This window comes from Lygodium microphyllum, chromosome 19 (genome assembly GCF_053477565.2).
Source record: "Lygodium microphyllum isolate KBCC chromosome 19, Lygodium_microphyllum_v1.1.10, whole genome shotgun sequence".
Taxonomy (NCBI): Eukaryota; Viridiplantae; Streptophyta; class Polypodiopsida; order Schizaeales; family Lygodiaceae; genus Lygodium; species Lygodium microphyllum.
The window spans coordinates 129,066,594-129,079,491 of NC_141153.1; the positions used below are offsets into that span (position 1 = coordinate 129,066,594).

The window sequence follows — 12,898 nt, forward strand, 5'->3', positions numbered from 1 at the left end:
ATAGGCCTTTTGGGACCTCTTTCTTGCGTAGCAGAACTTCTCGGTGTGTCTGGTCCTTTTGCAGAAGTCATAGAAAAGCTGATCCTTCTTGCCTTTGTACCTGTTGCCAACATATAATGCATGCTCATCTCTAGAGGTACTTGGTTCTTCCTTAGTTTTTAGCTTCTTTTCCTCTTCTAACAGTGATGCCTGGATATCAACAAGTTCAAGATTTGGCATGTTGATTAAGGTTGTTGATACATTATTATATTCAGGAGGCAAACTCTTAAGTAGAACACCGATGCAAACATCTTCTTCCATTTTAATGTTGATTCCTGCAAGTTGGGTTAGAAGTCCTTCCATGTAATTTAGATGTGTAGCAAGTGATGTGCTGGACTTCATTTCAAGCTTGAAAAACTCAATCAGGAGACCATACTTTGATGATTTAGATTGTGCACCGAACAAGGTGTCAAGTCTCTTCCATGTATCCTATGAGGTCTCACAGTTATCAACATGGTGGATATAGCTGTCGTCTAGCTCCAGTTTAATAATGGCCTGGGCCTTATCATCGTTCTTTTGCCAAGTTACAACAATATCATTTTCAAAACTTTTTTTATGGAAATGTAGCTCTTTTCAAGGCCTATCAAAGCCCTATAATCCTCGTCCAAATCGCGGCCTGTAGCGATGGCGGCAGCAGCTCGAACACCAGCAGGCGCAGTCTTGACAGCAACGACGAATTTCCGCAATGTCGTTGCATACAGTGGCCAATGTCGAGCTGTGTTGTGCCACAATGATTCGCCTGAAATTGGGGAACAAGTTTGTAGAAGACAGCAGGGAGAGTTATGCCCTCTATTGCAAGATCCAACTCCTCAAAGTTGGCAGGGTCTATCTGGCTATGGCAAACACACAGGGCAGCAACTGTGTAAACTCACAATGCTGAGCTATGGAGTGGCCAATGTCAGGTTCTTAAGTGGTACAGAGAAGCCTTGGGAGTCAAGGAACAAATGTCCCGAAGAGAGCAGGTTCACGTATGACCTGTGGAGAGAGATCCAGGAGCTTCAAGTTGACAGGGTGCTGCTGGCTATGGCTACCAAGGAAGGTCAAGTAGAGATGGAGGTGAGAAATGAAACCATGAGCTGACCTGAGGTTAAGAGGGACTGAGAGAGTAGAGAAGTGAGTTATGCCATGCCCGACTGGGCTCTAATACCATGTTAAAGATGCGGGATCTAGAGCATGGAAAAGGCGGAAGCTATGGAGGATGGAAGATAAAGACACAACTCATGTTGACATGACAATGTAGACAACTGTTACACAAGTGAATTAGGTTTCAAGATTGAGACTTGAACTCATAAACACAATCTTGTGTATAGACAACAATGACACATATACTTGACAAAAGAGACAAGTACTATTGCAGTATCATCATATGAAAGTGATAGTTCAAGTACATCATTATATAGAGTTCTTTGGTAGCACTTAATATCCACTGTGCATATGGGATTTTGTCTCTCTTCCTAGAATGGACTGCATCTTCCTAGCCTAGCTGTCCTATACAAAGAGACTAAAGTAGGTGTGATTGCAAATATCTCAACAAGCCTCTGGCATTTAGAGAGGCACAATCATGTGAAAACAAAAGAAAGTGGGAGCTTGCTATGCAGGAAGAGATGAAGTCTCTGTATGCAAATAACATATGGGAGCTTGTACCTTTGCCCAAGGATAGGAAAGCTATCCCTAACAAATGGGTTTACAAGGTGAAATGTATTGATGGGAAGCCCAAGTTCAAGAAGGCACGTTTGGTTACTAAGGGCTATACAAAAAAGAAAGGTCTAGACTTCCAAGAGGTTTTTTCACCAATGGTGAAGATGACTACGCTCCGTGTTTTGTTTGCTCTCACTGTATCCTTGGATTTAGAGTTGGATCAAACGGATGTGAAGACTGTTTTTCTTCATGGTGACCTGGATGAAGAGCTATACATGAAACAGCCCGAAGGTTTTGCTATTCCAAGGAAAGAGCATTTGATTTGTAAGTTGAAACGCAGCTTATATGGGCTGAAACAAGCCCCTAGACAGTGGTATAAAAAGTTTGATACCTTTATGCTCAACCATGGATTTAAATGCAATCATGCAAATCATTGCTTATACACTAAAAAGGCTGATGATGGAAGCCTTATTGTGCTAGTTTTATATGTGGATGATATGTTGATCGCAGGAAAGCATAAGAGTACTTTGAATACTCTTAAAAAGCAGCTAAGTTAAGCCTTCTCAATGAAAGATTTGGGAACAGTTAAACACATTTTGGGCATGTGCATTAAAAGAGATAGAGAGCAACACTTGTTTCTCTCACATAACAAGTATATTAGCAAAGTACTTGATAGGTTGAATATGGTTGATACTAAGCCTCTTGGTGTGCCTTTACTGTCACATACAAAGCTTAGCAAAACTAACAGCCCAAAAGATGATGTAGCTACTAGTGCTACGAAGGAAATACCTTATGTATCAACTTGTGGATCTTTGATGTATGCCATGGTTGCAACTCGCACTGACATTGCTCATGTAGTGGGAGTTGTTAGAAGATTCATGTCTAATCCTAGAAAGCCACATTGGAAAGCAATGAAATGTATCTTTAAATACTTAAAAGGTACACAAGAGAAGTATACATGCTATGGAAAGGGTACACTAGAGTTGTAGGAATTTTGTGGTAGGAGGTGTTGACACTGGGAAATGTACTAGTGGGTATGTCTTTACTTTGGTTGGTGGGGCTATCTCTTGGTGTTCAAGGTTGCAGAAAATTGTGGCACTAAGTACTACAAAGACTAAATATATTTCAACCACAAAAGCTTCTAAGGAAGCTATTTGGCTTGGCTGTTTGGTCAAGGATTTTGGTCTCTCTTCACCTATTCCAATGCATGGTTGTGATAGCCAGAGTGCAGTATGTTTGGCTAAGAATGCCATGTTTCATGCACGTATCAAACACATAGATGTTTAGTACCACTTCATTCGACAGGTCTTGGATGATGGTCTTGTCACATTGACTAAGGTCAAAACCCAAGATAGCCCTACAAATGTGCTCACTAAGAGTCTTGCAAAGGCTCAACATGAGCATTGCATCCGATAAGTGGGAGTTGGCTAGCTTAAAGATACCACTTCGGGCCTTTAAATGGAAGGTTGTTGGGTGTAAAGTCCCCTAATCTCTGTGACCCTAATCTCTGTGTCTAAACTTATACAGGTGTAAACTCACCCTTATTTGTACCCTAACATATAAATACATTTTATTCTTTGTTTACCGTGACAAGCTAGTACACTCTTGGGATTCTCTCACTCTTACACTCAACAGTGCTACTCCACCACTTCTGACTCACATTCCCATTGCGCAATCATCCCGACACCAAGGATGTCTCCCTCTCTCGGTACACCACTAAATAAGGAAGGAGGATATAGATGAGCAAGATTAGAGTGATACTCATGACTACTGAGCATTGGATGGCACTAGGTATCACATAGCCTTTCCAGTTGACTACTTGAGGAAGTGGAAGATAGCTTTAGATGCAAAAAGATCTTACTCTCTCTATGGTTGGTAGCACACAAGAGCCTCACAATTGACACTCCTCTCAATTATGACAAAGATTCAATCACTTGTATTAGATGTGAGGAGCCAAGGACCTGCAAAGACCATATATATGGGATTGCCCTAGGGTGCACAAGGTATAAAGGAGAGTACCCTCAAGATGGAGTTTAATAGCTTAGAAGAGTCTACAATTGCGGAGCACGATCTATGACTGTGACATGGGGGATAGTTGCATGGGTCATAGACAGAGGCCTCACCTGTGGATATAAGGATATACATGGGAGCCATATCTACCTAATTTCATGTCAAACTCTTGAGCAGGATTGCCACGCCAGATTTTTCAAAGTCTACATGGACTAATGGGCACTACCATAGATGGGAGCTTATAGCTAGCATGGTGGCTGGTACATTGGATCACCACCTATAGTGTCATAGATCTACTGGGCGTATCCACTACAAGGACACCAAAATTTGGACAAAGATTGTCCATAGTGTCCGAGAGAGATGGAAGAGAATACAAGGTGGTTGAGAGACTAAAAGGAGGAGGACATGCAATTTTCTCAAGAATTAGGACTCTAGCACTTTCAGTCAGCCAAGCATGGTTTGGCACTATCAACCTCTTGATTGATTATTTAGTCAAGCCTTGTAATAGACTCTCACTTTGTCATGTAGTCTTTGTTTTGAGAGTTCCTTATGGGGTTATGTTTTGTACTTGTCTTGGGAAGCTTTGTGCTAAGGGGATTAATCAATAGAATTTTCTTTTCTGAGAAAAATAAATATACAGCACAAAAATGAAGCACAACGAAGGCATGTTTTCAACCTAATCATCTTCAAGCACCTAATCAAGAGCTAATCCAAGGCATTCTTCAAGCTCAAATTTACGGCCTTTATTATTAACGTACCTCTGCTTGAATGCTTGAACTGTCTATCTGTTGTTGTTCAAGTGCCTGTTTGGCTGACCTTGCATCTATGGCCTTCTTCTTCAGAATGGCAATATGATTTCCAACATCAGAAGTCACAATAATTTCTTGTTGTCCTTTACCAACACCACAGCGCTGTCCCAGCACAAGAAATTTCCATATTTGAATATGAAATATATAAGAGATATAAGTAGAGAGTAAATTAGAAGACCATCCACAGCTCACCTGCTTAGAAAACTTGATGAGTTTATGCACTAGACCCCTATACAGTTCTTCAAGGGACTGCCAGTCAAAAAAATCATTATTGAACCAGACCAAAAATACAAGAAGACACAATGAAGATAAGAATGAAAGAATGAAAATAAACGAGTGATGGAGGAAGAAAGAGAAGATACATAGATCATTGGTCAAACACTAGCCCCATAGATACAATAGACCATTAGCCAGAAAGATGGACAAAAGAGACAAACAGAGCAAACAGAATTCTTCTTGTTTAACATTGATCATAAGACACAGAGAGAGAGAGCACAAACAAACAGATCAAGAAAAAGAGATCTTTGGAGGCTATTAAAAAGTCGAACATACCAAAGATAAGCATTGATCCACATCATCACTAATAGTCTCAATTCCATATTGCTTGGCTGTAACACAAAAGTCAGACAACAGTGTTGCATCAGTCTTTCAAAAAACTCAAACAGTTACCAGATACATAGCAACATGTTGCACCACACCTATTCCCAGTACTTTATGACGAAGAGGTATACTTTCGAGGATGAATTTCTGTTCCTCTTGTACAAAAACTTTAATTGCCCCTGATTTCTTTTTATTAGGTTCAGCCATCAAACGTTGCTCTTCCTCCTACAAATGGAAGGTGAACGACAACAAATTTATTTCTAACAAAGTGACTATTCCTTTGTGAGTACTTGAGACTCATACTTGGAGCAGTTTATGCAGAAGGAATGACTGAAACCCCCAGTTTCATAAATAAAAACACTTACCATTAAATTTATACCACTAGCAACAGTGACATCATTGATCTGATCAATACTTTGATAGTCCTCATTCATTTTCTGCCTCTTGCTACAATGATAACAATGAGAAATTCATTAGAGACAAGATCTGCAACCCTTCGCCTTCTTTGAAGAATATCCTTAACAATTGCAAACTTTCAAAATTGTTTTCTTAGAAACAGCCATCATGACAGGTTTCTATATGACCATCCAATCTGTCACATATCTTTCCTATTGGAATCATAACTGCAATCTATGTGCATAGATATAATGTGCTTTGTAATATCCCACTCGCTCAGGGGTTACAACATATCACTTCAGAGGATTCCAAATCACTATAGCAGCCATCTCCTACTCAAATTATGCCACAAGGAGTGACACCAAACAATGCAGCACTGCATATTCCAGCCTGACCTACATCAAGTGCATACATTCCAAAAGTACATCAAGATAAAGGCAAAGCAAAGCTGGTTCCTCCACTGCCTCACATAATGACTGTCCCTCCCACCAATGGCAGATATAAAAAAAGTTAAGGGAATTGAACAATGGATAGACACCTACTTTTCCAAAAGGGAACAAATCATACAAAAGCGTTGATAGAAGACCTTTTTGGTGCAAATAAATCGGAACCTATTCTAGTGTTATGCATTTAAATATTTCACTTGATCATGATAAGTATTCCACCCATACATCTCACCAGCTTGGACACAAAAGCCGTCTGAATTAGAATAGCAAACAATGAGTATGAATAGGAAGAGCATGAATGCAAAGGGGAATGCATATAACAAAATTTGCAACAAAATGTACAGCCTGAGGGCACTAATAATGAGTATATGGAAGCGACCATGCCTTGATGGCAAGCAATAGGAAAGAGCTGACTAATCTTAGAAATTAGAAGGTGACCATGTTTTGATGACAAGCACTAGCAAAGAGCTGACTAATCATAAAAATTAGAAGGCCAAGCAGCTAAGTTGAACCAAAATGACCAAATACTCAAAACAAAGGCCTAATGGATAGAGCTCATAATGTTCCCTGCAGTGACACTACGATAGCGTCACAGGAAAGAGATGGAAATATTCCTAGCAGCAGGGAATCAGTGGCTTTCGAATATATACTAGATAGATCTCCTACAAAATCCTAGCTAGGAAAATGGATTTCACGGCCATCTTGATAGATCCATCAATGATGGGCAATAATAAACAGCAGACACAACAGCAATCCAAATGTAATCATCCCAACAATATAGATTTCACATCAATTTTGATAGATACATCACCAATGATGGGAAATGTTGAACAGCCAAGGCAACAACGGTCCAAATGTAGTAATCCAGGCAATCTGCAAATGTCCATCCCAATCCACTATGAAACCCTTGAAAATAAACCCTACTTCATCCAAATGTAGTCATCCAGGCAATTTGCAAATGTCCAACTAAATCTGAGCAATGCGCAAATGCCCATCCCAATCCACTATGAAAACCCTTGAAAATAAACCCCACTGTGAAGAAATACCCTAACACAGAAACACAAATAACACCTTACAACAAAGCACCGACTGATAGAAGGACAAAGTTAGGGTTAGGATAACTCAGAGACAAGAATGAAGTGATATGACTACTAAATAAACAATGCTCATGCAGCAAACACACCATGCAGTGAATGAATACTAAACCTCGAACTCGTGTATCTCAAGGATCAGGGCAAGGGTAATGAGCTAGAGAGTGTGTCATACTCTGAACGAATCCCAAATCGCAACAAGGCAGCCTTTGGATATCAAACACCAGCAAACGCAGCCAAGGAAGGCTGGATCTAATGCAAACCACAATGCAAGAGAGAGAAAGACTAAAACCGCAGGTAAGGAGAGAGAAAACAGTGAATGCAGGCTGCGGGAGAGAGAAAACAACAAATGCAAGTTGCAGGAGAGAGAAAACAGCAGTGACAAGCTGAATAGATGATGGTGATAGGTGGAGGAGAGAAAATCTGCAAGGTGGCAGATGGGGCCTGCAAGAGCAGCAGTATATTAACATGGCACACAATACGACAGCCAGATGACTGACAGCAACAGTGACCTGGCTCGAAACAGCAGCAAACTAATGACGGAGGGCTAGAAACAGGCACCAAATGAGTGAAGACTGCAATGGACAACTTGGACAGGGATATGCTCCGCGAATGGGGTGTGGACAGCAAGCTGAAAACACCTGAAACCTACAAAAACGAGATTAGGGCTGAATGGAGGGCAGCATACCTATTTATAGAAATTTTGGGCCCTCCGAAGTGGGTTTGTGTTTATGGGATACAAACATTCTCTAGGAACGCATTTCTTTTTAAATAAACAAGGTTTCTTCCTTAATTAAGCATGTTTTGGGACTATTTAAGTGAAGCTAATGCATTTTTAGCTCAACACACTTCATGCATATCCATAGCCTTGGTTCAGAGCAACTTTTGCAACCCTATGCACACAGCCTCCCTCAAGAAGGCCAAATACCTAATGCTTGTGGTGAATGATTTTTCCAAGTACATGTGGCCCTCCTTGGAGTACAAATCCGAGGCATATTCCAACTTCTGCAACTAGATGTTCGCCAAAAAGCAAACTCCTTTAAAGGTTTGAGCGTTTCAAGCTAACCATGGAGAAGCCAACATACATGCCAAAATCATCATAATAATGGCCCAAAAAACTATCTACACTGCCCAACTAAACCACATGCCCAAACTCACTCATAAACTAACAAAACTACTAACATTTCCACAACCAACTTAGATTCCATGACCAATTACTAAAGATCTAACACTTAGATCGCAGCTCAAGCCAAAGAGATTTGCAACTGAACCAAGGGGTAGTCCATTCACCAATTATTGTGGCCAACATGCAAGAGATTGAAGACCCAATTTGTGTTTGGATTGTTGTACAATCAAGGGGCGAATCGTGCCCAAGCTGTGCTGATCATTTTATGACAGCTAGTGTATCCAGGACTGAAGGAGATCAGCTTATATCTCCTTGTACTTCAAACTTAGAGCGATACGAGATAAAGAAATACTGCAAGGGTGCTAGTTGTTGGGACCAATTAGATGTTGGCTCTCCAAGATTTAGTAGACTGTATATTTTCCCAATTCATATATTTCATGTTTGTTGTAATTCAAGTTAAATAGGCTATCACCATCATTGCCAAGAAGGAAGGCTGGTTTCATGGTTCCATTGCCGGGCTACATCAACTGTCTTGAGTAGGTGGGCCTGAGGCACTTGTGTGCAAGTTAATGAAGTTGTATATTGCTGAAATTACGATCAACAAAGTGCATTTACAGCAAGCATGTCATCATATAGTGATTTGGGTTCAAGCCATGATGAACATTCACCATCTGAAGGTACTGGAGGAAGTTCAATGCCTAATCTTGGAACGAGCACACAACATGGAAAGCAAAGAGAACATGTGGGTTTAGAGAGTAAGAAGCAAGACCCTCTAGGTCACTAAATGCCGATGATCAGCAAGAAGATAAAGAATTTGATGACTAGTTAAAAGATCATTTGAGGATAGTGGCTGAATTCTTCTCATAGCATGATTCAATGCATTATCACCATTATCTTGTGTTTCCAAGTTTCTCTTCTCTCTCAATGTTTGCCGTACACACTCTGCGGTACTCCCTACAAACCCTATTGTCACTCTGCACTATCACTTATTTTGACATGGTATCAAAGCATACCTATTTCTTTTGACATAGTATCAAAGCGCAAGAGCTCAAAGAGCTAAAGACTACCCCCAAGCACTCGTAGTGCCACCTCTCCCTTCTAGGCCACAACGCTTATTCTGCACCGCTTTTCAGATCTTTATATTCAAGGCAATAAGACACATCCGATGGGCACAAAGCCCTTTCGAGCCACAAGAGGATTGACTAGTACTATAGCCTTTTCATGACCACCGCAGTGTGCTATGGAGGTTGCTTCTACTTCTTCTAGGGTTTCACGAATGCCACCTCAACAACCCATGGTTCTGCAATCCGCTCCCCCAAGGGATAGTGATTGTTGGCTATCGTCCCCTCAGCAATCCGCTCCTGAGAGAGAGTGTGATTATTGGCTATCGTCCCCTCGGCAATCTGCTCCTTCGAGAGACACTGATTGTTTGATCCTTGCTATTACTTCCACTCCACTGAGAGAGAGTGGTTGTTGCCCACCCTTGGCTCATTCTGAGCCTCCCTTTTCCTCACCCTCGACTATTCAAGTTCGAGAGGCCGCCTCTAGGAGTTTTGCGATATCTTTGATACCCTAAATACCTTATTCGGCACGACTGGCGGCACTTCCTTCATCATCAGATGATTTGGAGTCCATGATCCATGAGTTTTTAGATTCCCTCTCTCTCATAGAGGGGGATTCAGAGGGGACTATACTCTATTTTGCCCTTAGAGAGCGCTTCTACTTACTCGGCTTCAAAGGGGACCCTTATACCTCCACCCTCAGAGGGGGGCACCTACTCATCATGAAGTTCGTCACCCACCATTTACTCTTTTGGAATGGCTGTCTTCAAACGGTCATTTCTCCTATTAATACCCAAGATCTTCAAAGACAACCTAGATCAAGGTCTTGGAGGTTCAACTGCGACTTGGTGATGAGGCCTTCCAATTCCTTTCAGGATGGAGTTACAAAGCTAATAGCTTCTCTCCCGAGGTGGAGACAAGTTCTACAATTCATCCTATCTACTATTCCTTACTACAAGTTACCTTTTAGGTGGCAATCTTGGATCTCCAAGATCCTCTCCTTCTTCATCGTATCTCTCTTCACTCCTCTTTCTTCATCCCTTTTTGGGCCTGAGAGGGGGTGTTGAGAAACTACTTTAGTTTACATAGTTCATTTAGGTTTCGCACTAACAATCCCAAAAAGGACTAATGTCCACATTTAGGCCACTTTTTCAATAGATGCCCACACAATGGTGCACCACCCTAGACAACTTATGCTTGTAAATAGATAGTCACTTCATTCATTCTTCCCACCCCACCACTCTTCTGTCACTCTTTACCCCTCTTCCTCCGTCATTTGACACCCTTCCCTTCCCTCATTAACCCCTTCCACTGCCCTTACACCCCTTTAGAAGGACATTGCAGTTAGTGGCTCATGGCTACCTTCTCCTTTACTCTTCTGCTTCAAGTGCCCTATTCCAACATCAAGCCTTGTCTTTGAAGCATCTTCCACCTTGAGTCACCATCATCTACTTAGCAACAGCACCCTCCTCCATCACCTAACGTCACTCGTCTATTACAAGGACTGCTGGGACCTACGTTTTTGCACCCTTGCTTCTCCTCCATCACCGGACATCACTCGTATGTCACAAGGGCTGCTGGGACATGCATTTTTACAGCCTGGCTCCTCCTCCATCACTTGGCTTAACTCGTCTATCACTGGCTGTTGGGACCTGCATTTTTGCAGCCTGGCTCGTCTTCTATCATCTGGCGTCATCATTATCCACCTAGCGTTAACATTTAGACTGCTCCCCTTACGTTTGATAGCTCCAACACTCTAGGATTTGCGTTTTCCTGCCTAGGTCACTCCTCGACATCAAAGGACTGCGATTCGCTCCCTCAACAGCTGGTAATCATCTTCCACATCTCCAACGGCATCAGAGGACTGTGGTTCACTCCCTCAATAGCTATCCTTCACCTTCCAATGATTACTTCGATAGCCCACTACCCAAAGAATTGCATTTCGCCCCCTTCACACTGTGTAGATTTCCCACAAGTGTTGCCACCTAATTCAAACAAGACAGTGCAGTTATCTAATGAGCTTTGGCTGCGCTATATAAGCTTTTCTTCTCATAGCATGATTCAGTGCATAATCACCGTGTTCTTCTTGTATTTCTAAGTTTCTCTTCTCTCTCGGTGTTTGCTATACACATTCTATGTTACTCCCTGCTCTGCATCGTCACTTATTTTCACATGGTATTAGAGCATACTTGTTATTTTTTACAGATGGCAGTATCGGAGACTGAGAAAGATTATGAAGTTGGAGTGTGCACCTACCAAGAAAGAAGGGAGATGGAGGATCAAGTGAGTGGGAAAGGCTATAAATAGCCAAATATCCCCAAATCTAGCCAATCCACAATCTAGCCCCTAAAAATGGGCCGACCAGCATTTCATGTTGATCCGACCAGTATTTAATGCTAGAAAAATGTCAGATGTGCATGGAAAAGTCCTCGCAAATCTGGACAATGTTTGACAAGTGAAGGCATATTGATGAACGCAAAAATTGCCCGTGAAATGCACACAACATTCCGACTGGAGGAAATAATGCACTGATAGGCAAGAAATGGCTACTCTAGAATGAGCTACCTCCTCTATCAAAACAAGTAATAGACATGTCTGTCAGAGTGCAGCGGTGCGGAAGCGTAGGACGGAGAGAGAGAGAACGCAGAGAGAGAAGAGCGAGAAAGAGACAGTGGACGATGAAGATCTGCTGTATAAAGAATGCTGAATACAAAGATATGCAGATATATACACGGGCGCAGTGTGCTGGACTGCGTGTCTCCACCTCGACGATGCAACCTGCTGTCCACCTCGAAGTCCGCTGCAGTCTCCACTGTCTGCTATCTGAAATCTGTGAACAGAGACAGAATCTGCACGTCACCGGTCTGTAATCTGCGAGCAGAGAAGTGTGTACCAGACTGCTGAAAGTGTCGGGTATAAATAGCTGAGATCTGCCAGAAAATAGGGCGCCAGAAATACCCTGTCGGCTGCTGACTGTACAGGTCGGACTGCCACGTGGCAGTCCGACTGTGCAGTCCGACTGCACTCTGCCTGTCCGACTGCACAGTGATCTGATCTCTAACACCCCCTCTCAGAGCCTGGGCAGGGCAGAAGCCTGAGGGATCTGGAATGTCTCCGAAGTAGAGCCTGAGGAAGCGCCTTCGTAAACAAATCCGCAAGATTGTCCTCCGTCTTGCAATACTCCACAGTGATGGTCTCATCCAGAAGCTTTTCTCGGATGAAGTGGTACTGGATCTCGATGTGCTTCGTCCGGGCATGAAAAACGGGGTTCCGTGCCAAGGCAATGCAACTCTCATTGTCACATCGCAGCAATGTAGGACGAGTCTGGGGGCACCCAAGCTCCTCCAATAATCTTCGAAGCCACACAACCTCGCATGTGGTGGAAGACGCGGCCCGATACTCCGCCTCAGTAGACGAAAGGGCTACCGTGGGCTGCTTCTTGCTACTCCATGAAATAACACCTGCACCCAAAGTAAAACAGTAACCTGTAGTAGACACCGCCTGTGGTCCACATCACCGGCCCAATCCGAGTCGCTCCAACCTGCAAGTACAAGATCTGACCCATCTGTCCCTGCGGGGTAATGAATCCCTAAATCAGACGTCCCCCTCAGATACCGAAGTATCCTCTGAGCAGCCTGCCAATGCACCGTCTTAGGTTCACTCATGAACCCTGCCAAGAGCC

At 42.6% G+C, this 12,898-nt stretch overlaps 1 protein-coding gene across 3 annotated transcripts in view; it reads right to left on the reverse strand.

Moving 5' to 3' along the window:
- The window catches only part of LOC148020374 (transcription initiation factor TFIID subunit 4b-like), a 110,164-nt gene that overhangs the window by 30,466 nt on the left and 66,800 nt on the right, over window positions 1–12,898 (reverse strand). For all 3 annotated transcript variants that reach the window (XM_087700957.1, XM_087700955.1, XM_087700956.1), the window contains 5 exons: window positions 5,462–5,543; window positions 5,195–5,321; window positions 5,049–5,104; window positions 4,689–4,745; window positions 4,446–4,598 (listed from right to left, as the gene is read on the reverse strand). In XM_087700957.1, the coding sequence (XP_087557083.1) occupies window positions 4,446–4,598; window positions 4,689–4,745; window positions 5,049–5,104; window positions 5,195–5,321; window positions 5,462–5,543 (475 nt within the window). The remainder of the gene's footprint in view (window positions 1–4,445; window positions 4,599–4,688; window positions 4,746–5,048; window positions 5,105–5,194; window positions 5,322–5,461; window positions 5,544–12,898) is intronic.